General features: G+C 56.4%; 1 protein-coding gene across 3 annotated transcripts; it reads right to left on the bottom strand.

Moving 5' to 3' along the window:
- Nucleotides 1–852: 852 nt before the first annotated feature.
- On the bottom strand, nucleotides 853–25,132 carry TRAF7 (TNF receptor associated factor 7). 3 transcript variants are annotated; one of them, XM_084295648.1, is made up of 21 exons: nucleotides 25,037–25,132; nucleotides 19,594–19,711; nucleotides 19,296–19,353; nucleotides 18,109–18,200; nucleotides 14,456–14,572; nucleotides 13,350–13,442; nucleotides 11,598–11,631; nucleotides 10,190–10,373; nucleotides 9,339–9,473; nucleotides 8,772–8,989; nucleotides 8,410–8,483; nucleotides 7,314–7,362; nucleotides 6,695–6,822; nucleotides 5,523–5,605; nucleotides 4,983–5,022; nucleotides 4,473–4,589; nucleotides 3,284–3,406; nucleotides 2,526–2,645; nucleotides 2,206–2,337; nucleotides 1,836–1,955; nucleotides 853–1,599 (listed from the first exon to the last, which is right to left on the bottom strand). In XM_084295648.1, the coding sequence occupies exons 2-21, from the start codon at nucleotides 19,672–19,674 to the stop codon at nucleotides 1,585–1,587; spliced, it is 2,013 nt and encodes a 670-aa protein (XP_084151774.1). In that variant the 5' UTR covers nucleotides 19,675–19,711; nucleotides 25,037–25,132; the 3' UTR covers nucleotides 853–1,584. The 3 variants fall into 3 exon arrangements, with proteins under 3 accessions (XP_084151774.1, XP_084151775.1, XP_084151776.1); XM_084295649.1 differs by lacking the exon at nucleotides 25,037–25,132 and adding an exon at nucleotides 23,976–24,062; XM_084295650.1 differs by lacking the exon at nucleotides 25,037–25,132 and adding an exon at nucleotides 20,202–20,225.
- Between the last annotated feature and the right edge of the window lie 1,519 nt (nucleotides 25,133–26,651).

The raw sequence follows: 26,651 nt of genomic DNA, 5'->3' as shown, positions 1-26,651 counted from the left end.
GTTTCAAAAAGTGTTGATGTACCTTTCTTTTCCTGAGACCTGCAGACTGGTCTCGCCCTCTCCCTCTCCCCCTCTTCTCTTCCCTCTCCCCCCTCTCTGTCTCCCCTCTCTCCTGTTGTGTTCGCTGATCCAGATGTGTTTGGCACAACTTTGAAATTTCTTTTAAAAAAACACAAAAAAAAGACTTTAAAAATAACAAAAAAAAAAATCACCCGCCTGAAAATATCTGTTGAAAAGAAAAAAAATATGTATCTAAAAAAAAAAATCCATAAAGTTCTACATGATGGATATATACATATATATATTTTTTATGATTAAGTTATGGACTGTATCGTATCCCATCTGTCAAGCTATGCATCTTGGTGCTTTCCCTGCTCTTCTGTGCTTAGATTTCACCTCTACTCGTCTTATTCTTCCTATTCTGAATAGTAGATGGCTCGTGGTGCTGTGAAGAAGTTTGCTCCTATACAAAGTCTGGCAACAAATATTTAAAGAAAAATAATAAAAAAGATAAAACCCTGCCGGGCTGCCACCAGTTTGTGACCAAAAGGTGCCCCTCCAGGCACGGGGCGTAAGGGCTCCTGATGAACACCCGGGGGGGGCTGGGAGCTTGCAGGTCCTCGTGGCACGGTCTTGGTGTGCTGGGTGCGTGCACTGCATGGTCCTGGGCCACCCTGGGGTGCCCCTGCCCTGGCAGGGCTGGTGCCAGCCTGGGAGGGGAGCTGGGTGTGCTGTGGCTGGAAGTCTCCCCGCCTCGGTGCCCACCCGTGGGGGGACAGGTCCTGGGTGGATGGGGGTGGGTGGCGACAGGACGGGTGCTCCCGCCTGCAATAACTCACGCTGGCCAGGAAGAACTCTTTCCACTTTTATTGTCAATGAAGAAATAATCAAATCTATATTACAATCTTAAAAACAGTAGAAAATGTGAGTAAAAATGCAACGGAGGCTTTTTTCTCTTTAATGTGGAGACCATTATTACAGGGTGGTGAAACCATGGGCTTGTGTTACTTGATTTGAGAACTAGCTGTGGCGTAAAAATCGTACCTGGCTACTCAAGGAAACACCTCTTTCCAGACGGATCAGCCTGACATCTTGGCAGTAAAATTAAATACTAGAAACAGAAAAGGGTCGGGGACCCACCCCAGGGCGAGGCCTAACGCTCAGTCCTACATTTACAAAGGGACCGGTGGCCCCCGCCGGTGACCACCCGCACCGCTCGGTGCCATCGCTGCCCAGGGCCCTGCTGCGTTCCCCGGGGGGGGTGCAGGCTGGGGAGGTCCAGCAGCCAGCCCCACACTCCAGAGGCTGCTCCCCAGCTCTGGGAGGCAGGTGGAGGAGAGCACGCTGCCCTGAGGGAGGCCCCGGCGCCCCAATGGGTTCCTCGGCGTTTCCAGCTGTGCCCGGCAGACCTGAGGGAACACCTGGAGCATCCACGGGCAGGTCCTGAGCGCTGCTGGGCAGCGGCAGGCAGTGGTCGGTGCGGGGAGGAGCTGCAGCAGTCGTTCGTAGTGGTGTCAGTCACCCAGCAGGCCGACGGAGGGGAGTTTTTGGTCTTTCAGTGTGCAGGACTAGTGCGGCGCTCTCCTAGCACGTCCAGACCTGCGGAGAGACAAGAGGAACCCATGAGCAGTGACCGTTCTGAGCAGCTCTGTGGGCTGCTCTTCGTCATCTTGTGGATGCTGAAAGCCCAAAGAGAGACTCGGTAACACCCTCTGCTAGGAGTTAAACCTCCCACCCTCTGAGAACCATCCCCTTGTTTGTCTGAAGCCAGCTCCTACCTCAATTTACGCCCTAGTTCTAGCACTGGCAGAGCCCAGAAGCCGGAGGAAACCAACCTTTACAGTGCTGTCCACAGCGCCGGAGAACAGGCGGCCCCTGGAGACGGCGAGGGCAGTGACACTGCCCTGGTGCCGCAGCAGTGTCTGAGTGCAGATCATGTTGTCCATGCTCCACACCTGTGGGCACACAGGAGGCGTGAGCCAAGCGCGGGGCACAGGGCTCTGGCCCAACCCTCGCAGCGGGAGGGAAGAGCACGCCGAGTGCCGCAGGGTTTGGGCCAGATGGCAAATTAAAAGCGGGGCCATGTGGTGGGAAGGGAAGAGGATTCCCCGTCCTCCCTCTCCTTCCCTCACGCCCACAGTGCTGCCCGTGCTCCAACAGCAGTGCCAAGCACACGGCCCCAGCTGCACGGCCCCGGACACGTACCCTGAGGGACCGGTCATACGACGCACTGAAGACTTTGGTTTGATCCGGCGTAGAGATGACAGCGAGGGCGTAAACCGTGCCCACGTGGCCGGTCAGCGTGCGGACTTGTTCCTTTGTCTCTATGTCCCAGACCTGCAGGAGGGGAGCAGGGCTCACAGATCACGCTGGGCTGCAGCCACCACCTTCTGGTGGTGCTCACCTCCAGGACGGGTGCTGCGCACCCATGCTCTGGATGTGCCGTGTCTGACCAGCCTCCCGTCTCCTCGCCCATTTCCCCCAGCCCCAGGCCACCACAGGCATCAAACCCCCGCAGCCCTTACGTGGATGAGGTTCTCGTAGGTGCCACACACAATGTGGTGGTTTGTCACAGCGATGGAGTACACGCTGCCTCCTGACGTCTGCAGCACGTGCACGCACTCCAAGTTCCGGATGTCCCAGATCTGAAAGAGCCAGCACTGATGAGCAAAGTCTGGCTGCCTTATTTAGCTGCCCAATTTTGGACATCTAGACTGAAAAAATTATAGAGATCGCATGCCTTGTGTGTGTGACTATGCACACACATGCACACGCAACCCAGTCCCTGATAGCACTAGAAACTGATGCAGGCAAATTAATAGGGATTTATTAACTGAGGAGGGAACCTTCAGATTCTCTCGTGTCACCCAGATGCTGAGAGGTGAGCTACTCATCAAAGCCTGAGCCAAGACAGACGAGAGCATTTCGGAAACCACACGCAGACTGATGGTAACTCTGCACCCAGGCAATGACCTTCTCTTATCAGCAGGACTGGCAGCACAGATAGCACTGCAGCAGCTGCAGGGGCAGCGTGAGGCACCGTGGCTGCGAGGCCGTGTTTCATCTCAGGGAGCATCCCCAAGCAGCTGCACACACGGGGACCAGCCAGAGCCCCGCGTTTGTGCCCGCACTGATGGGATCAGCACAGTAAAACCCCACGTGCCAGCAATGCCACAGCAGTGCCCTCCTGTCTGAGCCTTTTGTCCTGCCCAAGCAGCCCAGGCTGCAGAGCACAGATGTGTATCAGGGACAGCCGATGGCTCAGGACTGCCACCAGGCTCACCTTGATTGTTTGGTAGGATCCACTGTAGAGATAGTTTTGAGAAGCCACCAGCGCGCGCACCCAGTGATTGAGACCTGTCAGTTCCTTCTTCAGCTTGAGCTCGGTTCCCACAATATCCCAGACCTGTGGAGAGCACAAACACACGCAGTCAGTCTGCACAGGGCCCTGAGAGCTCACCAAGTGGAGCCCTGTGCTGATTCTCCTGCCTCATGGGAATCAGTTGCGCCCACAGCCTGGCAGACAAAACCCACAATAACAAGGCAGAATAAGCCTCTTCCCCGAGGGTCTGGGAGAACGAGCTCGGAGCCTGCGTTACCACAGGCAGAGACCTTTCCTTAACAGAGCCTTGGGCTTGGAAAACCTAAACCAAAACCAGAGTAAAAACCTGCTCTGGACTTCCCCTCGCAGCCTGTCCCCACAACACATTCCCACAGCTCCTGGAGAAGCCCTGCTGAAGCCCTCAGCACGCAGAGGCTGACGGAGCTCACACCGCTGCTCCCAGCAGTGCTGCTGACCTCTCGGCTCACCGGGCAGCAAGAGGCTGAGGATGACCACAAGGAAAGGCCCCACGTTCTCCTGCTGCTCGGTGCTGTCACCGCAGCCCCACGCACTCTGCAGACAGCTGAAGCACCCCGGGCCCCAGCTGAAGAAAAGAGCATGCGCTCTCCTACAGATGGACGCTCCCAGAAGCTGTCTCACCAGGAGCTGGAAGCAGAACCACGGGAATCTAGCCAAGGCTTTAAAGGGCAGCTTGCAAAGCTGTTCCCTTATTTCTGCATGTTTTAGGAAAAGAATGCAGATTCAAGATCCTTCGGAGGGGGGGGGTTCAAAACAGGCAGCCTGAAGCAGCAGCCAGCTCACGATTTGCAATGCTCTGAGCTGGTTTGTTGGGGGCCCGAGGATGCACGCACTCAGGAACTGCCAAGGAACTCCACCTGCAGCCTCAGGTTGACAGGGTTGGAAAAAACAAACATTTTCTCAGCCAGCATCTCTGGCCAGCACCAAGCACAGGCTAAACCTCTGCAGTGCTGGCTGCTCCGTGTAGCTGGGCTTTCCTGTGCTGCTGTGGAGAATGGAGCAACCAGCTTAAAGACCAAAATGCCACCTTATTCCTGCTTGGAAACTGCTACCTGACAGCTTGGAGCATCAGCCCCCAACTGGATCAAGAGGAGCCACCCCCGAGCTCTACCTTGATGGCTTTGAGGGAGCCGCTGAACAGCATGTTGTGCGAGGAGACCAAAGTGCAAACAGGATTGTCGTGTGCTCGGATCGTGTTCACTTTCTGCAGGTTCTGAATATCCCAGACCTGCAAAGGAGAAGAAGAGTGCCCGTGAGGGGCAGGGGCAGGCCCCTTGTGCTGCAGCCCTTCCTCTTTGCCTCCAGAGCTGGGAAAAAACAGGCAGGAGAGGGCACCTGGGGGAGCCACTGGCCTCACCCTGCCCCAGCCCAGAGCCCCCCGAGCTCCCCACGCAGGAGGGGAGCGGGACATCCAGGCAGCAGGAACACCTAAACCCAACCCACAAGGAACTTGGCTAAAGGCCCTAGATAAAGCACACACGGGACATCAATCCTACACCACTGGCAGCCGAAGAGCTCCGTAGGAAAAAGGCTGCAAGCTCCTGCTGTACAAGAGCCCGGGGCTGCCTGTAAATCTCACATCTCCACCCCCCAGCAGGGCAGGGGTCCTGGGTATACTCACGATAATGGTGCAGTCAGCAGAGCCACTGTACAGCTTGTTCCTGAAATGTCACCACAAAACAAAAGGAGGTCAGCGACGGAGAGGAGCCAGTGCAGGGCCCCAGCTCGCTCCCAGGCACCGTGCTGGGCGAGGAGCCGCAGTCCCACAGCCTCACTGGGCCAAGACCCAAGGCAGCAGCCCCAGGAGCAGCGCCTGGGCTTGTGGGGGGGCCAGGCTGGTTTTTCTCTTCCAGCAGCAGCCCAGCACCCCATGGGGGAGCAGGGAAGGAAGCCAGGACAGCAGGGGAAGCCATGGAGATAGGCACTTTGTCAATTTTTAAAGAGGAAAGAGGCAAGATGTGAGATTTATGAAGAGGTTCACCTAAAGGTGAGATCTGGGACCTTGTGAACCTGCAGGCCTCCTCTCCCCGCCACCCACACCCTGAAACACGTGCACAACCCTGGCACGTGCAGGACTTAGGATGGGAACCGCAAGGACATGCTCGGGAGCCCCCAGTGCTCGCAACCCTCTCCTGCAGGGCACGTGTCCCTCTCCACTCACCCCTGGATGCAGAGAGCCAGTACAATTCCATCGTGACCCTCCAGGGTCTTTTGGCACTTGTATGTGGTACAGGTATCCCAGACCTAACAGGAAACACAAGGCAGCAGCGGGTCACACGCCTGCACACACGGCAGCTGGGGAGCCGGGCAGGATGTCAGCAAAGCCACAAAAGCATGGAAAGGAGGAAACAGACGGTGTCATCTGGGCACCTGTGTTCCTGGCTCCCAGGCACAGATAAGCATGTCTAGGAAAGGAAATTTACTGCAAAGGGTCAGGCTGAAGTTAACAAGAGGCACTGAAGAGGAGCACGCACCAGCCCTCGCCAGCACCGCCTTTCAGAGCCCCAGGCCAAAACACCACACTGAACCACAGCAGCAGCTCCCAGCCTCCTGTTTTAGCATTTCACACCCTGTCCCTGGGGCTCAAGCAGCACAGCATGGCCTGCTCTGCCACCACAGAGTAATTCTACCCTGTGGTGGCAAGAGTTAAGCTTCCTCTCCAGAGTGAAGGCAGGAACGTGGTGCTCACTTGGCTGGGCGGTGCCCAGAGCAGCCAGGACAGGGCAGAAAGCTGTTCCCTTTCACTAAAATGCAGCAATGTCCATTTTCTTCCATGTGGCTTTGCTCTCCCTCAAAAAAACCTGAACCACAGCCCTGCTGCTGGCAGGGCTCGTGGCACAGCTCCCCAGCTCAGCCAGCAGCCAACACGGTGACACTGGGAACTGTTGTTTAGGTGGCACTGGAGCAGTGCTGTCAGTTTGAGTTACTGAAAACAGGGCGAAGAAAAACAAACATGCCATAAAATGGAAAAAGGACACATTTTATCAGGGAAAAACGTTTTTTCTAAGATGACTTTTTGTAACAATGGAAAATAAAAGCAGAAGCTGAAATAGGCGCAGATGCACTAGACACCACATAAAGCAAAAAGACAAGCAGCAAGAACGAGATTCTCATCAGGGTTTCACAAAAAGCACTATTTGTCTCTCGATTTCCCTATCATGTAACATTTCCTCACAGCAAAACCAAAGTAGATTTTGCCCAATTATAATTGCAAAGATTAATTTAAGGTTTCAGGAGAAACCTTGGGAAGTAACACCCCTCTCAGCCTCCCGGCTGAACTGGAACTCAGCTTCTGTCCCACCTGGAACACAAAACAGGAGGCAGGGCCCTTACCTTAATGGTTTTGTCTGAAGAGCCACTGAAGAGCAAATCTCCTATGGAGTAAACACACAAACACCAGACAGGGCCCTGGTGTCCCACGAAGGTCCCCTTGCACTTGAAGATCTGCTGAGGGTCATAGGCTAGGGAAAGAAGAGGGCAGGTTAGAGGGGGAGAAGGATGCTGCACCACGTCGGGGTGAGTTCACAGGGGACAGGGCTCCCTGCACCAGCCCGGCACTCTCCTCACACCCCGTGCTGTTGCAGCAGTCTGGCCAGAGAGTCTCGTGTCCCACCCTTCCAGCACGTTGATTTATCTTTGCTTTGAGCCCCAGGACTCATCGCCCTCATGCAACTGCCAGGCTGGATCTAGGGACATCTCCAGCAGCTAGGAACCCCGCAGCACTGAGTTAGTGCCCATTTGGCCAGTGCTTCTGGCAAACCATCTCCCACCAGTCTCCTGCAGCGGTGTTGATCCTGCAAACAAATCACTGCTTCCACCGCAGAAAACTGGTACTTTTTATATCTGGTACTTTTTATAAACCGGTACTTTTCGTATCTGAGACCTAGCCTAAAAAAGCTCGCTGCCATCACCCCAAAATCATCCCGAGCGGATGAGAACTGTGCATACTCACATCCAAGGATGCCCATGTTGAGTCGAGCATTAATGTGGGAGAGCTCATCCTGAAAAACAGAAGCAGCTGCATGAGCTGCAGAGCTATCACCAGCAGCTTGCCCCTCTGAGCATGGCTTTCAGATTGTCCCCAGCCACTGCTAAAACTGTTCCTGCCCTTGGACAGATCTTGCCTCCCCATGCATGCCCTCCCTTAGCAGCTGACTCATTCTCTGAGTGGAGGTCTCCTGCTCTAGGGCTGCCTCCCTCCCTGTCACCTCTCTCCAGAGACCACGGGGTTCTGTCAGCATCTCGGACCTGCAGTCAACTCTTCAGTATTCAGGCAGGCACAGAAACACCTCTCAGAGCATACTGTCCTTCCCCTGCCATTCACCAAACTGCTAAAAATAATCAAATCGGTTACAAGGTCTGTTTGTTCAGCTGGGCTTTTGAAGCCCACTTTGCTGAAGAATTGCAAAGTCTCTTTGTAGCCTCCTCCACAGCCCAGTCCCTGCTGCATCCACGAGGACCCACTTCATCAGTGTGCTTAGGTAAGCCAGGGCGAGCTCCTCCCAGTCAGTGCAACCAGTGGGATGCAGCCTGCTGGAGCTAGGGAAGAATGTCTAACCAACATCAGTGCTTGAATGAGGTCCAAAATCATGAGACACCTCTCACTCCCAGCTTGCTAGCAGGGATCTGCTTGTCTGCCTGCTTTCTCTGCAGGCAAGGAGGACGTACTGTCCCTGGCTACTGTAAAAGGCAGAGGAGTGCCCAGGCTTTGGAGCAGAGGGCTCTCTCTGCAGCAGGGGTACTTTCCTCTGTTAAAACATTTCAAGAGCAGCAAGAGGCTGTGAAAAGGCAGCAGAACCAATTAAAACAACAGCCTCGATGCAGCACCCAGAACACACCCCCTGAGCCGCCTTTAACTCAGCCTAGAGGAAACCTTCACCCACCCCCAGCCCCAGTAAAAACAAACCAAACCTGGGGGGGGAGCAGAGCCAGCAAGCTGGAGGGAACCCCAAAGCCTCCCCCACCGCAGGAGAAGCTTAACAAGTAGCAAACCCACAGCTAACTAAGCACAAGCCCTGCCAACCCCCTGGGCCCAGCCCCATCCTCACGTTCAGCATGGAGGCGTCCCTGCGGAACTCCATCAGGTCCTCGCTCAGCTTGCTCTGGTTCTCGTCCAGCACATCTACAAGAGATGGAGAGGCCCACGGTCACTGCAGAGGCCCTTACAGCATCCAGGGGAGCAGGCAGAGAACACCCCCGGCTGCCTAACCTCCAAACAAGGAGGAAGGAGAACCCACTCTAGTTAAAAGCAGGGAAACGCAGGCAGGTGTCTGCTGCTCTAATGCAAATTGTACTTAGATGCTGAAGACCCGGCAGATTTTAGAAGCAAGTCAGGGCTGGGCATGGCAAAGACGTGCAGGAAATGTGTATAACGTAGCAGCACTGCTGGCTGTTCTACTCGCAGACTCACCGAACTTGAGCTCCAGGTTCTTCTCCAGCTGGTCAATCTTCTCCGAGAGCTTCCCCAGCATGGAGCGCAGGAAGGCAATCTCCTGGTCCTTCTGGGCCATTGCCACCTGCATCTCATGGAAGCGATCGTCCGTCTGCTGCAGGAACTCCTTCAGACCCTCAAACTTGCACGTCTCCAAGTGGGTCTCGTAAGTGTCTTGGTTTCCTATGAATGTGCACCTACAGGGGGAAGGCAGGCACTGGCTGCAGCAGTGCTCCCAGTGGGAGAGAGCTGCTCAGCTGGCCCCAGCTCCGTGGGTCCCCAGCTGCTCTGCTCCTCCTCCCAGGAGCAGTGGCACTGTGGCTCACCACCCTGCTGGGTGCAGGTGACTGCAGGGTGACAGAGAGGCCAGGAGGTTCCAATTCTGGCCAGGGCTCTGTCCCCGAACTATCTGTCTAGGCAGCTGCAAGGAGCAGCAGATTTTGGGCAAGAGACAGAAGATGGTGTCACCACGAGCCCCATCTTAGAGCCATCAAAACCAGTGGAAAAAACTGCAGCTGCTTCCCACTGAAAGCACCAGCTCCTTACCCGTACTTGGAGTGGGGACACTTTATGTGCTCGCACTCTTTCAGATGTGCCTCCAGGTTCATTTTCAGGAGAGGCGGGCAGCTGGGGTTGTTGGGGCAGCGAACGGGCCTGTAATCACAGCTGCTTTCATGGTCTCTGCCCACGGAGAAAAGCAAAAGGAAGGAAAATCAGCAACAAGCAAAAAATGAACGGAAACCCCGCAGATCATCAGGAAAGGAGCTAACCAGGCCTGTGACACTGTCAGGTGATCAAAGCCTCCTGGCCTAACGCTGTGATGCCAGCTTTAAATTCTCATCTGGCTAGCAAGTTGAGAGTAATAAGCTGCATTTATGCAGGGAGCAGCTGCTCTTGCAGCCGATGGGCTGAGGCTCCTGACAGCCAGCAGCAGATAATGGCCAGGTGATAGGGAAGAGAGTGAATACACTGAGGATGGGAAGGGAAGTACATTTCAGAAGGCTCGTTCCCAGGATCCAACCACACTAGCTCCTTTTACAAAACGAATCCCAAAGTCCTTGCCTGAGCACAGTCCCAGTGTTTCCCCCAGGATGTGAAGTGGCTGCTTTCATGCTGTGTCCCCTGCCCTGATGCTGAGACCATCAGGCAAGCCGTGAGCAGAGAACAGTCACTTTCCCTGAGACCAGCCCATCTGCCCCCACGCTAAGACTGAGATACAGTGGAAAAAATTGTCCCCTCGAGTCACCCTGCCCATTCCCACACCACGCACACCCCAGCAGGGCTGGGATGGGAGCTGCCCTGTCCCTAGGAGCTGCAGGGCAGCTCGGATACAACAGCAAATGCTGGGGGCAGAGCCCGTTCCCTGCGAGGCTGCGTGCTGGTGACAAGCCACTTACTTCCTGGCACTCAGCTTAATTGTAAACGGACACCCACGGGGATCCACCTCGAAGGCAGCGGGCTTGCTGCTGGCTGCGGGCCGGCAGCCATACTTGCAGTGAATGAAGAGCTCCCCGATCTGCTCAGCCACGGCGATGTTGTTGACCACCACAGTCAGTTTGGCGTTGTCCACGGGGCACTTCTCTAAAAGGTGGGGAAGAAGAAGAGAGTCAGCAAGGGCTGGGACACAGCGGGAGCGTTTCGAAGAGTCTCCGTGTGGAGATTTTATTATTTTGCCTTCTCCGGCCAAGCCAGCCAACTCCCAGGCTGGTGACAGCAGCCATGGAGCCATAATATTCACAGAACATCTGCTAACCACTGGCTCTGCTTTGCCTTGGAGCTTGGTGAGCGCTTACAGTTGATGTCCATCCCTGATAACTCGAGCTAGCTGCCAGTGCAGGAGCACCATGCTGAGTCAGACTGCCTCGTGCTTGCTGAAGTGCGAGATTATTCACAGACAGTGTCCCCAGAGCTGCTGGTGCCCACACATAACCCAGTCTCCCACCCAAACCCGGGGCTCAGCACCGCCGCTAGCAGTGAAAACAAGCTCTGAGGGCAGGAGCAACGCAGGACTGCTATTGCAGAGCCTTTTGCTACAAATTTGTTGGTTGGGATAGATGTAGGACAGCGCAGCGACAGAGAAGTTGGCATGCAAAGCAGAGGGACCCCTGACAGGTGGAAGATGAACATCTCAAGGCAGAAAGAGCTACTGTTTTGCTGGGCTCCTCGGGGAGCTTCCTCGGGGCTTGTTGTTCTGGCAACGTGAACGGCCCGGCTTTGTGCTGAGCGGCTTTCCAAGAGGGGCAGGGGCTCGTGCCAAGCGCTGTACTCGCAGCACAGAGCCCAAACCAAGCGGGAGCTGCTTGGGGCAGGCTGGCAGCCAGGCACTTGGGCTCCACCAGGCTCCTGGAAGAGCTGGGGGAGCCCGAAAAGCCCCGTGAGCCGCTGCTTGTGGGGACGGGGAGCTGCCACTAATGGGCTGGGGGAGGAGGGCTCTGCTGGGCCTCGGCCAAACGCAGCCCCTTGTTCCCTGGACAGGCAGCCACAGAAAGCTTTCACTCTGAAATCAATGGGTCAAGGCTGGGCGAGATGCACATTATCCCGGGATTATCCATGGCCTGTTCCTGGATTTGAGAACATCCCGTGCCCAAGGGCAGCCCAGCCCCCCGGTGCCCATCCTGCAGCGCACACCATGGGAGCTCAGGGCTGCACAGCCCCCAGCCCAGTGCCTCGCTGCAGCAGTGGTAGCCTGAGACTGACAGCTTGCTTTAAGCCCTTCTTTCTGCAGGTTTCTTTTTAAGTGAGAGCAAACAAACCAGAAAATGGCAGCATTTTGGCTGCATCACAGGAGAACAGTTGTGTACTCACCAGATGTTAAGGCACATCTTCTACAAAACGTGTGCTGTGGAGACAAAGGGAACAGCAGTGTCAGCGTAAACAATGGAAGATAAATTACCCCCTGTGGCTAACGATGGGGAAGGATGGAGATACCACAGCCTGTGGCACAAGGGCCTCAGCAGCTGTCCTGCCTGTTTTATAGCTTGGGGCACTCTTGGGTCTGCAGCAGAGGGCAAAAACCAGCCTAGAGGGGGCAGCTTGCAGGCAGCTGAGACTCCAACACAGGTCCTGTGCCTGAGAGGTACCAAGCACGTGGTTTGGTGCTTTGAGGACCCTGCCCTGTTCAGGATCAGGCCACAATCATGGTGCAAGCTAAAGCCAGGGAGATGTTCTGCCATGCTGCAACTCCTACCCTTCAAGTCCACACACAGTTTCTCTACTTCACCCTCCACTTTAGCCCGTGTTACTCCTCTCATTTTCCTGAGAAGCCTCCAAGGAGAAGAACACCAGCCTCTCCCTGTTTTGGCCAGTCGGTTCCCTGCATGCACTCTTCTGTAGCTCTGTTGGTGAAGCTGTCCTGCTGCCAGGTGCATGGGACAGCTGGTTTGTAAACCCACCAAACGCACTGTAAATTTTGCCACTTGAAGTAGCTCTCTGCGCTTCCAGCAGAAATGTACAGCAACAGTTTAACCTGATAAAGTAGCAAATTCAATCTGACATGCTCACGAATATAAAGCAAGGCACAAAGGCTGCAGCATCTCACTGGTCCCGAGCTCACCCTTGGGTCCCCTGGGGCCTCCTCAGCCACATTCCCCTGGCAGCAGCACTGCAAGTCGCCCTTCAGAGCTGTTATCTGCAGCCCTGCTCACGCGGCCTTTTCCTGCCCTGCACAGCTGCAGGGTGCTCTCTCCAGAGCTGCCAAACCAGGGCTGCAAATGAAGCCAGCCTGCTTCCTGCAGGAGACTCTTTTTTTTTTTTCCATATTAACCAGTAAATCTCAGTGTCTCCATGAAGAGCTGCTTACTGGAATGATGCAGGGGAACTGCACCAGCCTCCAGCACCTTTGGGGATAGCACCCCCCCTGCAATAAACAATCCCGCCCTCTGCTCTTGTTGTTAGAGCTCCATCCGAGCACTCTGAAGCATGTCAGGAGCATTAGTGATCTCGTCACAAAGCCATCTCTCTTCACATGTAGCACAGAAGCAGGAATAATATACGGTTTCTATTAAATTCCCAATAAAATGGAATATAGAAGAATATTCATAATACCCTGTGCCTTTCATTAGCGGATGTCAAATCCCTTTGCAAGCATTAACTAAATGAAGCTGCAAGCCATTGTCTTATATATGAACAACTGAAAAGCAGCAGCTTCTGGGGTGCCAAAAGGCAGCAGCACTCTGCAGAGCCCTGCGGGACAGGGAACACGGAGTTTTGACCTCACTCAAGCCCACCAGGGAGCCTGAGTTTGGCCAGGACTGGGAGGCGAACAGCACTCCTCTACTGGGAAAAGCAGCAGAGTTCTGAGCAAGCCTCAGGCTTCTCTGGCTAACTGCAGTGCCCTCACACCCTGCTGCAGACTGGTTCAAAGCCACCCTGTGGGGAAACCTGCCACACGTCCATCAGCATCTTTGCTCCCATCCTGGCCAATTTCCCCCAGCCAGGCACTGCCTCTTCTTTGTTTCAAGCTGGCAGCCTCTGGGGACCACCAGGCAGGGCTCAGCTGGAGGTCACACAGGGCATCCGTGGGACCCAAGCTCGTGATTTGGAGGAGAGCCGCCTTACCCCACAGGTTGTGATGACTGGATCCTTAAACACACTACAGCACAGCTGGCAGCACAGCTTCACGGACGGCTGTTCAGCAAACACCAGTGGCTCCTGGAGAGAAGAGGGAGCGGGGCAGAGAGCACAAGAGTTAATACAAAGGCAAGTGTAAGTGTCCCTGGTAGTAAGCCCGGAGTTCAGTAGCCATTTTAAAACATCTTGTCCTTTTGTATTTTTGAAACGTCCTGAAGGAAGGGCTTTTTCATTCCCTTATGATACAGAAATAACATTGCATGTACCAAAATGGGCTCATTTTGTTTTGTTTACCAGCTAAGCCTGCCGGAGTTCGGGCTCTGGGCATGGCACCTCCGAGAGGCACAGCTCCGAGAGGCACAGCTCCGAGAGGCACAGCTCCGAGAGGCACAGCTCCGAGAGGCACAGCAGGGCAGAGCCTCACGTTTCAGAGCATCTCAGGCCAGCCACTGCAGTCCCGTCTGCCTCTTCAGCCTGCGCTGCTCTCGGAGCTGCAAACACGACCCCCTGGCTTCCCAAACACAAATCACACACTTTTACCCCAGATCTGTCACAAAACGCCTCCTGACCTCTTATGCATCCACAAGCTGAGTGTGGCTTAAAGGTAGCCTCCCCCTGCAAGGGTCACTTGTGGACGATTCCTTGCACCCTCCTGGGGGCTTACAATCAAATCAGTGGGGTGCCACACTGCCCTAAATGCAGGATGGGGGCTGTGAATCAGTGGGGAATGCGTTAGCCTCGCTACCCAGGGCCAGACCACCAGCCTGGAGATTTACAGCCCCCTGCTGCTCTGTAGCAGAGCCGGGGAATCACACACGACTTTGCAAAGCCTTAGATTTTTTTCTGAGAAGCAGAGTGAGGCCACCAGTGTCCCCTCTTTACGTATGGGGAAATGGCACACAAGGAAGCAAAGTAACTTGCAGAAGTCAGTGGTGAGAGCACAATCATAACCAACGGTCCTGACTGCCAGACTTAGTTCCCAGTCCACACGAAAACCTGTCTGCTCTAGCTCCATGCACTCACAGGTCTGCTAAGCTACTCTTTTGACAGTGAACTTCCTCACGCTGCTCCTCCAGACAATCCCCAATACCTACTGGCTCCTCCTCTTCCTCATGGAGTGAGAACGTCGAGCGCAAGGACATGTTGGACTCGGAGTGCAGCGAGCGGACGGAGATAGCGGAGTCAGAGCGCCGCGGGGTGCTGATCGGAGGCTTCAAAAGACAAAACCCAAACCTCGTTACTGCAGATAATCCCCCCCAGCTCCAGAACCCCTTGCACGGAGACTTCGGGTCCAGCCCCCCCTCCACGACACTCGGCTGCTCCATTTGTTCAGCCCCTCTGCCGAGCTGCAGGAAGGGCCCCGGGGAGCAGCGTGCCTGGTGCCTGGCTGCTGCCTGCCACCCCTGGGGATGCCACAGCACCCCCAGGGACAGGACGGGCACCAGCCAGCTCCAACTGGCCAACACGAGCCGACATCTGCATCCCAGGCACAGAATTTTCTCAAAGGTGCATTGGTTTGGCTACTTACTGCGCCCACCCGCGAAGCAGAGGCTTGGCAGGATTAATCCTTCACCGAAAGCTCTGCAAACCTCCCCCCGAGACAGCTCCCATCTTCTGCAGTTTCTCTAATCTCTGCAGCAGCACTTGTTGTTTCGCTCGCTATCTAGCTTCTGCCAAATTTCTTTGCGTAAGTGCGGAGACTTCCTTCTATTCAATTCAGCAACAGGCTGGCTTCGCCGCTTCCTGCTCGGGAGGGGAGAGCTAAGTGGACGCTGCCTGCACCAATCAAGCAAAATCCCACAGCTACGGCAGCCTTGGGGTGGGCTTTGAGGGAAGGCTGCCGTGGAATAGCGGCCGGTAGCGCACCCCAAACGGCGCGGCATCAACCAGCCAGGACGCAACCCAGCACCAAAGCTTAGCTGGAGACCCAGTGGCTCCGACTCCACTGCCGCCTCCCGAGCTCCTTCCAGCGGCCCTGCTGCTGCTCCAAGAGGGGCTCTCCCTGCCCCTGGGGTCCCTCAGCCCTGGCGCTGCCTACCTGGGACCGGGAGAGCTCCGTGCAGGAGATGCCAGCACCCCGGGCTGCTGCCCTGCGCTGCCGTGTGAGCACAAAGCCATTTCCTCCTGCTCAGTCTGAACCTCCCGAGCTGCATTCTGCGTGCTCACCCGGGGAGAAAGCGTGCAACAGGAGACCCAGGGGCAGGCAAACACAATGAAGGAGGCCAGCGGAGCAGGCAGGAAACTCAGCAATACAAGATGTGAGCTTCAGAGACCACCTCCCCAGGAGCCAGACCATGCTGCAGGGTGGGAACAGCCCCCGTTGGGCTGCAGGAGAGGAGCAGAGCAGGATCCTGCTGGCTCTCCACACTGCCAAGCTTCATAATTTCTATGATCCTGGGACCCTAGGAGCTCAGAAAGGCTGCATCTGCTTAGCAGCCAAAGCATAAAGCTCTTTTTCTTAAAGAAGGCATGTTTATTGGTCAAATATGTAAACCTTGAGGAGGAACGGTTATGAGGTAAATCAATTTTATGGGCATCCATTAATTTTATTATTTCCCTCCACTAGTAACAAAAGTTATTAAAATAAGGAGAGTGACTGTGCACAGCTCCCGGTGCGGAGGTGAGGCAGGGAGCAGGGCAGCACAGGAGGGCTCTGCAGGCAGCAGCAGCCCCTGGGGGCCCCAGGCCAGCACAGGGCATGCAGAGCTCAAACATCATCTGATGGAAGGTGACTGGCTTGTAGCTGGGCTAACTCAGTCCTGAACGAGTCCCCTCCCATCACGCCAGCTACAAAAGCAGCCCCTGGGTGAAGGCTGTAGCACAATCCTCGTTCCTGTTCCCCACAGGCATAGCGGGGCTGGGAGCACGTGGCACTGCTTGCAGGGGGGGCAGCAGATGCTCAATAATCTCCGCCTTGCACGCAGAACACTGCTCGGCTCTTGGTTTCATTAACAGAAGCTTTGAAAAGAAAGAAGTGGGGAGAGGGGTCACAGGAGGGCTCTGACTCTTCTCCAGCTGTCCCCGTGATGGCTGACAAACCCTTGGCAGCTTCTGGAGGAGGGAAAACTGGGTGATCAGGAAGGGAAATCCCAGATTAATTCTTGATGAAGCAAAGAAAGCTTCACGAAGGGGTTAGTGAAAGTTTGTCTGGAGCAGCAGGCAGAGCAGGGCTGTGGTGCTCATCGCCAGCTAGCAACACAAGCTGCAGGTTGCTTCCTGACCCTCTTGTCAGTCCTTTTGCTGTTTTTGCCTAACAATCTTTAGCACTCCAGGGCAGAGGGGCTGATGCTGTCCAAGAGGACTGAGGCTAGGTGCTAGGAGAAATTTCTCCTTGTCTTTGTGCACCCCAGTTTGTAACACAGGTTTCCAAAGGAGCCAGGGAGCTTCTCCATCAGACACGGATGAGTTTAATGTCCCCTGCACCTTCAGAAAAGTCCTCATCTGTACTCTAAGAACTGCACAACTCATGAAGAGGGTGCAGGGAGCGCAGCACGCAGCTCACTGATCACTGCTGACAGCCCCAGCTCCTTGGAACCACGGTCCAGCACCCCGGGGTCAGCAATGCGAGGGAGAGCTGCGTGCGCCAAGGACACGAGCCAAATGTTCAAAGGACTTTTTGAAAAACAAACACATGCTCACATAAAACACAGCAAGATCTCTGAGCAACAGAAGGAACTTTATAGGATGCTGACAATGAAGCCTTTTTGCAATCTGGTGTCAGTGTATTTTGAGAAGCGTTGCAGCTTCACACTGGTGCTGCGACCCCAGTCCCTGCCAGCACCTCACTTATTCAGCAGCAGTGATCCATTTTCCCTGGCTCTGAAGCTGGGTCCCATAACCTGACAAAGTTTACAAGTCCCTAACATGAGGGGTCTGTTACCCACATGCTCAACTCACAAGCAGGAGCGTGAGGGTATGAGATACGGCTGGAGCACTGCGGGCACGGGAAGATGCAGGTCTCAGTGCTATTTGCCTGCCCACTGAGGTTTGCTTTGCTGTTGCTGATCTTGATTTAATTGATTTTGTCAATCTAATTTCTCTTTAAGCAGCTAACCCCGAGGCCTGTTGGATCAGTAAATTCCCCCCAAAAGAAGTTACTGAGAACTGTGTGAGGTGAATGAGGAAACTGGAGGCCAAACTGGGCAGTGCCTTTCTGCAGAGGGTCTGCGAGCCACGGGCACGCTGTGTGGCAGCAGCCCCTGCTGATGTAATGCAGGAGCTGGGCACAGCCCCCAGGGCCGGGCATCCCACTCTGCAGGTTTCAAACCTGCTCCTCTGGTCAGAAGCCCCATCTGGAGGTGGAACGAGGAATCTATTTTCTGGTCCTAACTGCAGGTCCAGCACGCTCTGATGGAGGCTGAGCAGCCCCAGCCCCAGCCCCAGCCCTCGCTGCCAACAGCTCTGTGTTCTCCTGCATCCAGGGGAGTCAGAGCACCCCGCTCACACCAGGAGGTGGGTGCATCCCCACAGGTAGGTCTGGGGGTTGTGTAGCTCCTGGTAACCACGCACCATTTCCAAGCGGTGCCAGTCTAATGCCCCAGGCCAGAAGCAGCCTCTGATCCCCGCTGCTCCAGCCATGGGAGCAGCCAGGAAACGCAGAGGCTGCTCCTGCCTCCAGTGCAGGCACCTGCAGCTGATACAACGCAGCTCGTGGGAGCGAGGAGGGAGGTGGAGATGCCCAGAGGAGCACCAGATGTGAGATACAAGCAGCTAAGCCATTCACCAGGGGGGGCCTGGCAACACCTACCATGCCATCGTCCTCATCTCGCGGGGAGTAGGTGAGCGTGCTGGAGGAGGATGGGGTCCGACGATGCTGCTTAAAAGTATTGGTCCCGTCAGCTTTAATGCAAATTAAAAATAAATCAATTAGGCTCCATGGTGACATTCCCAAGCTACAGGTATCTGTAACTCTAAGCGTTCCTTGGAAAAGGCACAGAGAAGGGATTCCCCTACTCCAGTTCCTGACCTGGACACCTCAGTGCAGCCAGGATAATCCTGATCTCCGATAGCTTGCTGTAAAGCATGCAATCTTTCAAAGGTAGCTTGCCCAGCAAAGAGCACAGATAACATTCTGCCAGGTCCAGGTCCAGAGGTTAAGAACACTATTAAAAGGAAACCTTACACTCACACGTATCTCAGTCACCCATCAGAAACTGCTTAGATTAAGGGAGCTCTGGCTATTTCTCGGAGCACAAAGGACACGTGCTATATTAAACTGGGGATGGTTGGAGAAAGGTAGTATTACGGAAGTTCATCAAGATTTAAATGTAAATATTTAGGAGTCCAAAACCATCCAGATCCCAGAGCCCTGTACAAACATAATCCAATCACCTCCCCCCAGCAAATAGCTCATTTCCTTATCTGAATCAGCGTCAAGTGCCACAGTTTCTTATCTTTACTAAAGTACGGATATTTTTATTCCCAAGTGAAACCAGATCTCTTCCTGCATTCACGCCATGTGTCAGAGCTCAGACTCCTCAGCTGCCGGGCTTTGAAGAACAAAGCACAAGGATTTGATATGAGCAGGTACACTCGCACCCCCTCCTGTCTGAGCTAAAAACGGCCATGGGGGTTTTACCAAAGTGTCCAGAGTGACTCACGGGCAGGCTGAGAGCGAACATTTGGGACTAAACTCTGTATCAGACCCTGTTGTACCACCCTAACTTCATCAAGGGCTTCCCAGTGGTACTGTAAAGCCTGTGTAATAGGAGAAAATTCCCGTGGATGCTTGTTCCATCGTGTCTGGGGATCCGATGCCGTGATTAAATAACACTGGGGCTGCAGACTACTAAAAGCAGCACCTCGGCACCTGTCTGTAAGGAACACTTTGTGACTCTCCCAACAGCTTTACGATCTGTGAAACAACCAGGAAAAGTCTGCTAGGATTCACACGCACTGCCCCGGGGAGAAGCTCCACACATGAAACGTGCTCACCCTTTGTGATGGTTGTCACAGCAGAGTAGGCCGGCCCAAAAGTTGTTTCCATTCTTGTCTGAAATATGGACAGAAGGAAGGTCAGTGTGTGTCAGTGCAGCACAGCCTGAAGACCTGCTACCTCTCCTGAGTTGTGGATATACACAAATATAGCGTAAATATTCCCAAGTTTTATCTGTGGATACCTTTAAAGGGGAGAAAGTACCAAATCCTCAACAGCCATCTTCCTTTCCTCAAAAGGAGGGGGGAGAACACGAGAAGTGCCCCTAGCCCGGCCCCTGCTAAGAGCGAGGCTTACCCCGTTAGTGTTTTCAGAAGTAGTGATGTTTGTTGTGCCACTGGAGAAACGATTGTAGCGAGCGTTCTTGTTTGAGCTCATAATCCAACCAGCACGTGTTAGTCATGGGAAGTTTGCTCTGTGGAAGGAGACAGAAGGAGAGTTAGGATCCCTGCACGTATCTCTGGGCTCAGAGAATGCTCTTCTGTAGCATTAAGTCCAAGCATTTACCTAAATTCACATAACCCTGGATTTTCAGAAGCAAGCAGTAAGGTCAAAGTCACTTCAAATCACTCCCGAGCACTGTGAGGAATTTTCAAAGAATCAGTGTCTTTTAAAATGATTTCTTAATCACCTAAACACTGGAATACCCGTAATCTAGAAGTGCACAACTGCTCCAACTGCAGACACACATCCCAGCCCCAGCAGAGAGCAGCCCTACGTGGTCTCCACACCTGGTCCTCTCTCCCTCTCTGAGTGTAGGTCCGAGCACCTCTCCTGCTGCTGCCCCACACCCAGCAGGGATCAGCAGCAGGATCCCAACACGGAGCTGCCTCCACCAGACACAGCAGGCTCAGAGCAGAGCACACCACGACGGGCAGATTTGGGCTAAAGCCACAGACACAAACCTGACCCCACAGCGCGCCGAGGGAGCTGTGCACGCGTGGAGGGCAGAAAGGATGCGAGGCCGTCCCGGTGAAACCTTTATCCTGCTGCCTCAGGAAGAAACCTCACTGAATTAGCACGTTTGTGATCCCGGATCCCACTCACAGTCTGTGCCCAGAAGCAGCCAGCAAGGTCTGGGTCATCGGCCAAGCCCAGGAACCTCCCCTCAGAAGCCAGCCGAGGGGCTCGCTCCTCACTTCTCTTCCTCGGTTGTTTACACAGGGCTTCAGATGGGCTCAAATTTGCCAAGTATTGCACAATACCCCGCGGAAACACTGCGACTGGCTTTCTTTAACCTCTGCTGGAACCTGCTGCTGGCTGAGGGCACAGAGCCCCGCTGCTGGCTGGGTCCCACAGGATGCTCCCAAACAGCCTCCCCGGGAGCCGGGTACCAAGGCTGCTCCCCCAGGAAGGAGCTGAGCCTCTCTGCCGTCGTATGGAGATGCCTCTGGCCTGGACAGAAGTTTCCATCACAGCAGAGAGGCTGGGCATGGCACAGAGCTCTCCTCCCGGGCGCCCTGGCAGCAGGAAGGGACTGCTGGCACTTGCAGCCCGTCCCAGCCTGCGCAGGCGCTCCAGGAGTAAGCTGCTCAGGGAGAAATCCCGACTACAAGCTCCCTTCTGCCCAAGGTACGGTTAAATCTCCTTGCTCTCCTGCCAGCAGCAGAGTCCAAGGGCTGAACAGACATCTGCAGCGAGAGCAGGCCGGCCAAAACCAGCTGACTAAAACAACCCAAATCCCTCCCCGCGGGACAGGAGCCGCTGCCAGCAAAGGGCCTGGGAAGTTGGTGGGAGAACAACCGGGAAGCTGTGGGGGCTGTCGGCCTTCTCCTACCCGAGGGCTAGGAGCCCGAAATCCCCAGGGGTTAGGACTTGCCAGCAGCCCCCTGCTGTCCCAGGGGTCCCAAGAGTTACCCCCGAGTTGCCTCCCCAGTAGCTGCACACGCACCCTGCCCCAAAGCCCAGGGAATGGCTGCAGGAGCCGACCTCAACAGAGCTTGGATAAACCCAAAGCAAGGCAGGGAGCACGGGGACTTCCCAATCCTTGCTCGTAATCACGTCCCAAGCCCTGCAGCGTGGCAGAGCGACCTACCTGCCAGCAGCGGGGAGCTGCTCGTGCCTGCTCTGAGCAGAAACCAGAGGAATGCGAGCAATGGGAAAAATCTCCAGCGGGACAGCAGCCGGTCTGCAGAACCCCAGCCACCACAGGAATATCTGATTTCAGCCCAAACCTCGGCAACCACCGCACGCAGGAACCACCGCAGCAGAGCAGGCACCTCCCTGAGGATGCCTTCACACCTCGAGGGGCTGAGAAAGGCTTTTACCAACTGGCAGCAAAGCTAAAAGGAGGCAGCAGAGATGGTCGTGCAGTTAACACCAGCTTCCTACAGCATCAGCAAAAATCCCTGCTGCGTCCCTGCACCCCGGCCCTCTGGGACCGGAGCAGAGGCGATGCCAACAACCACACGGCGAGTTCCCAGCTGCCTCCTTACGGAAGGGGTGTGCTCTGTGACCTAGAAGGAATAACCGAGTTCCTGGAAGCCACGGGATTCTCTGGTCTGCAAAGCCTTTCCTCGATGACTGAACACCAGCGGGCTCTGGGAATCCCCTGAGCACCCGGTGGCAGCAGGTCAGGGGTGCCGGGAGCGCTCCCACCTTCCAGCCCGGGACTCCACAGGGTGACCCTTGGGTTTACGCTGATCTGGGCTGCAGAGGCTGTGGTCCGGGCTCTCCTCGCCTGGAGTTTGCTTGTTTGTTTGTTTTTTCTAGCGCAGCCGCGCCGCTTTTGACCATAAAAAGCGAGGGGAAAAAAAATCTCCCCTGGAAAAAGGAAGCTGTGGGAACCCACTGCTCACCCAACCACGCGGCTGATGGTAACCAGATGCAAGGCAGGGCCGGGCCGGCTTTCAGCATTGCCACACACAGCAACCAGCTCGGGCTTCGGAGGCTCAGCGAGGAGAAAAGCCTCGAAACTCCTCGTTTAGGGCAGGGAAGGAAAAACCCAACCACCGCTGGCTGCAGACAGCTGGGGAAAGCAGCACTCTTTTTTTTTTTTCCCCCCACTGCAGAAGCCAGGAGAGGCAGCACGAGGCAGCTCCCTGCTGGCTGCCTCCAAGCCCAGCAGCACCTCTCGGAGCAGGGAGGGGAACGGTGGGGGCAGCAGGGCTGATCCTGGGGCCCTGATAAAGGAAGGTGCCTGTGGGGCTGCTGCTGGCACCCCCGGCTGCAGGGCATCGCCCTGAGCACCCGCTCACCTGGCTGCTCCCAGCAGCTCCTCACAGCCAACCTCAGGGACACGGCCACGGCTTCGCGGGGAGACGTAGGGCTGGCAGAGCTCGTGTCCTCCATAAACGCCACGTTGGCTGCCTCGTCCCAGTTCTGGAGCCAGCTCCTGATGGGGGAACCTTGTTGTCGCGGGCACAGCGGCAGCGCTGGGCTCCGTGCCCCTGGGGAGGTGGTGGCAGGGCGCTGGGTGCTCTCAGGGAAAACACGGCACCCCGGGGAGTGGCTGCCGGGCGCAACGCCCCGCTGCAAGGCGACTGCTGAGAAACCTGCAAACAGCCCGGCCTTACGCAACAGAGCTCAGCTCCGTGCCCTGCGTCTGCTTCCTTCCTTCTCCTTTTTCCCTCCCTGGGGTCACCGAGGCTCTCTGGGGCCGCTGGGCTGGCCGGGTGGGAAGGGCAGGCCCGGAGCCATCCCGCTCTGTGCTGAGCTCCCCAGCTCCACGGGACGGACACTGACAAGTTTCTGTTCCTCTTACCACGCCGCAGGCAGAGCCACGAGGGTTACACGTCCCCTACAGTGCTGGCACATCACCGGGGGAATATTCCTACCCCAGATGAGCTGAGCTGCTCAGTGCCTCTGGAGGAAATAGCATCCATTTCCCAAGTGCTTGTGCAGCTCAGCACCAGCAGTTACAGAGCATCGTGACGATGACACGAGCACCCAGTCAGACTGGTAGGACACGGGGCAGAAGAACACGCATCATTTCCTTCCCCTGCTCTCCCCAGACACCTTCCAGGGCTTTGACACTTCACGCCGTGCTCTCGTTTGCCCTCTGGGTGCAACCAGACCACTTCGGGGATCCATCTGAAACTCACCAGCTTCTTTACAAATAAAAGATTCCATCCAATCTCAGTCTCACGGGCCTTTTTTTTTTTTTTTTTGTACAGTTTCTGACTGAGAACAAGCGGAAGAGCCCAACCCAAAGAGCTGGCACCTGCTGTGAGGGACAGAAACTCCAGTGCCTCACAGCTACCAGGTGAGCTGGGCAAAGTATCATTAAATTAGCGATGTCAGATCCCAGACAGATAAGCACCGAATTCTTGATTGCTGACGAAATCAGCGGATGTTGCCCCTTCCACCACAGCACAGCCACCGCCCAGTTTCAGCCAGAAGCACCCTCCAGCGCTCCGCAGCTCCCCACCATCACACCAGGAGCTTTCCCTCTGTGAATCCTGAGGGTTTCACCTGTCTGACACCACCGGGGACAACCTCAGGGAGCACTTGCTGGGGTCCCTGTCACACAGCCTCGGGACACTCAGGACCACAACAGGAGCACGGGGCAGCCCCAGCCAGCTGCAGGCACCGCTTCTAACCCCGTGCTGGACCTCAGGTACCTGCTGCCCCCACTCTGATCTAAGCAGGGCTGTGAGAACAGCTCAGTTCCCCCACTGCTGCCCCGAGGGAAGCAGCCCAGGCTCACCAGCAGGGCCCTGCCCGCCCGCAGCACTCACCGCAGGCTGCCCGCAGGGGCAGGGGGCGGCAGGGCCCCGAGCCCCGCAGCTTCGGGCAGCTTCCCCCGGCCAAATCGTCCCTTCGGCTGTGTGCCTGCGGCTCGCAGTGAGGTAAGCAGAAAGGCACGCGGAGCAGGGGGGACTTGGCCAGCCAGCTGGAAAAGCCCCGCACGGCCAATCCCTGCCGTGTTAGGAGCAAAGCACCTCCTGCTGCACACAGCTCTGTGCCCGGGACCCGAGGAATCCGCAGGGACGGCTCAGCCACCTCCCACTTCTCAGGGAATCGGAGTTTCTCACCTTCCTTAGCCACTTCCCGAGCTGTTCATAATGCTGCACATCCAGCAGCCCGCAAAGCAGCACCGGAGGCGCCCCGGGGAAAAACCATTAGCACGGAGCTGCCACGGAAAGCGCCCACAGCAGCTCCCCGTGGGGCAGAGCAGGCACACACACGGTCACACTGCGTGAGCGCCGCCCCGGGGCACGCAGCCCCCCCTCCTCGCAGCTCAGGTTCACTCCCTGACCGAACACCCTGCTCCCTCGGGTTTGGCTTGGGCTTGGTGAAATTTTACCACTGCTTGGCGACACCGAACCTCACTCCCCACAGGGCTGCCCCTCCTGATGGCAGCTTCACCTCTTCACCTGGGAGCGATCCCGATGCGCTGAGCCAGGCACCGGGGGGGCTCGCACAGCCCGGGGGGCGCTGCCACCGGCCCTGGGGGTGCTGAGGGGCAGCTTGGACGCGGTGCCCGGGGACACAGCCCAGCGGGGAGGGGGGGGTGGCAGCACGGGGTAACCTCGCGGGCCCTCCCCAACCCTAAGGGCTCCGTGAAGCCACAACGGGAGCTGAGGGGTTCGTGCTGTGCCTGGCCTCACCCCGGGCCTCCTCACCCCGCACCCGTGGGGGCAGCAGCGCAGGGCCCGGCCCCTACAGCCCCCGTGCGACCCCCGGGAACCCCCAGACCCCGATCCTGGAGCCCCCCCCGGCCCCCCCACCGCCCGCTGCTGCCCCCCCAGGCCCGGCCCTGCCCCCCCTCCCCTCCCCGCCCCCTCCCGGCCCGTACCTGGCAGCGGCCGGAGCTGCCCCGCCGGGCCCCGGCACATCGCGGCCCCGGGCCTGGCCCCGCTGCCGCCCGGGCCGGAAGCGCCGCTCCTCCCGGTGCTCTTCGGGGTTTGTAGTCCCGCGCTCCCAGCCTCGCCCCGCTTCCTCGCCGCGCCTCCCAAGCGCCCGGACTACAAATCCCAGCGGCCCGCGCGGCATAGAGCGGATTGGCGCTTCCGCGCTCAGGCGGTGTTACAAGCGCTGTTGCTACTGGCTTCGCTCGGGCTCCGCCGGGAGCCAATCGCGCGGCGCCGAACCGCGCCTCGGCCCGCACCGCGCCACTGAGGAGAGGAGGAGCGGCAGCCAATCAGCGCCGGGAGATGGGTGAGGGCGATCACCCCAACTGGTGCCGATTGGCTGAGCCCACGGGCAGCCTGGCCAATAGCGGCAGGGAGGTGGTTATAAACGGGTCGGCGGGGGCGGAGTTGGGCCTTTCCGGCGGGCAGGTAGGTGAGCGGCGGGCGGGGCGGGGAGCGGCGGGGCGGGGAGCGCCACATGGGGCTGGGGTTGGGGCAGGGCCCTGGCGAGCCGGGGATGATCCGACCTTTTCTGACACCTCGTCTGAGGGCGGCGGGTGGCCGCGGCCCCTGCTGACGCATCGCGGCTGAGGCTCGAGGGAGCGGCGGGCCGGGCTATGCGGGGCGCGGCGGGCTGCTCTCACCGCGCTGCCTTCTCTCCGCAGGGCCGGCGGGACCCGCACCGCAACGGCGGCACGGGAAGGGAGGCACGAGGGCCTGGTGGGCGCCGTGGAGCTCCAGGCGGTGAGGTGCACACGTGTGTGGTGGCCTGCTGCTCCTGAGCCGGCTTGGAAAGCTGTGCGGGACCACGAGGTGCTTGGGGCAAGTGGAACCGGGACTGGAGTAACGGCCTGGTGGGCCGCGTGTAGCCGTGACCCCAGGCGTAACGTAGGCACCAGGCTGTGAGTACAGCAAGGGATGCACCCGAGTACGGCTAAAAAACTCGTCTGGGGTTGCTGTATCAAACAGTGAAACTGATGCTTTTCATGCTGTACAATTAAAGAGTCAGTGCAGTTTTTAAAGAACGCAGCATCAGCTGCAGGATTCTGTGAAATAAAATCAAAATTGTTTTTTCCTCTACCACGTGGTAGCCTACAGCAAAGGTAATGGCAGGCAGTGGATGCAGTAGTACAGGTAAACAAAAGGAGTCACAGCCAGCAGTCCTCACAGTGATTTTGTAGGAGACTGATTTAAGTCTTAGAATCAACTTTCTTGTTTTTTTTTTTAATTTAACAAGTTGTTCAGGTCTTGGTTCTTTCCTCGTTCTCAAAGTTCAGCTGTTCAATGTTGTAAATTTTAAACTGCTTGCTGCTGTATCTCTGCTTTATGTTCTCTGTTGGGCTGGTTCTACAGCTTACAGGTAATTCAATAAAGTTTTCAAAAGACCTCTGCTTTTGTTTCTGTTATTTACAAATCCTGTGCATAACACAAAACCACAGACTAACGGTAAATTTTGCATCTGGGCACACTGCAAATCGCTGCTATTATTTGAAGGAGCTGTTGTACAACGCGTGCTGCAGTTCAGCTGTAGTCAGGGTCCCTTGAGCTCCTGATGGGTGC

Source organism: Netta rufina (genome assembly GCF_964035555.1).
Source record: "Netta rufina genome assembly, chromosome: 15".
NCBI lineage: Eukaryota > Metazoa > Chordata > Aves > Anseriformes > Anatidae > Netta > Netta rufina.
This window is presented reverse-complemented; position numbering and strand designations above follow the sequence as displayed.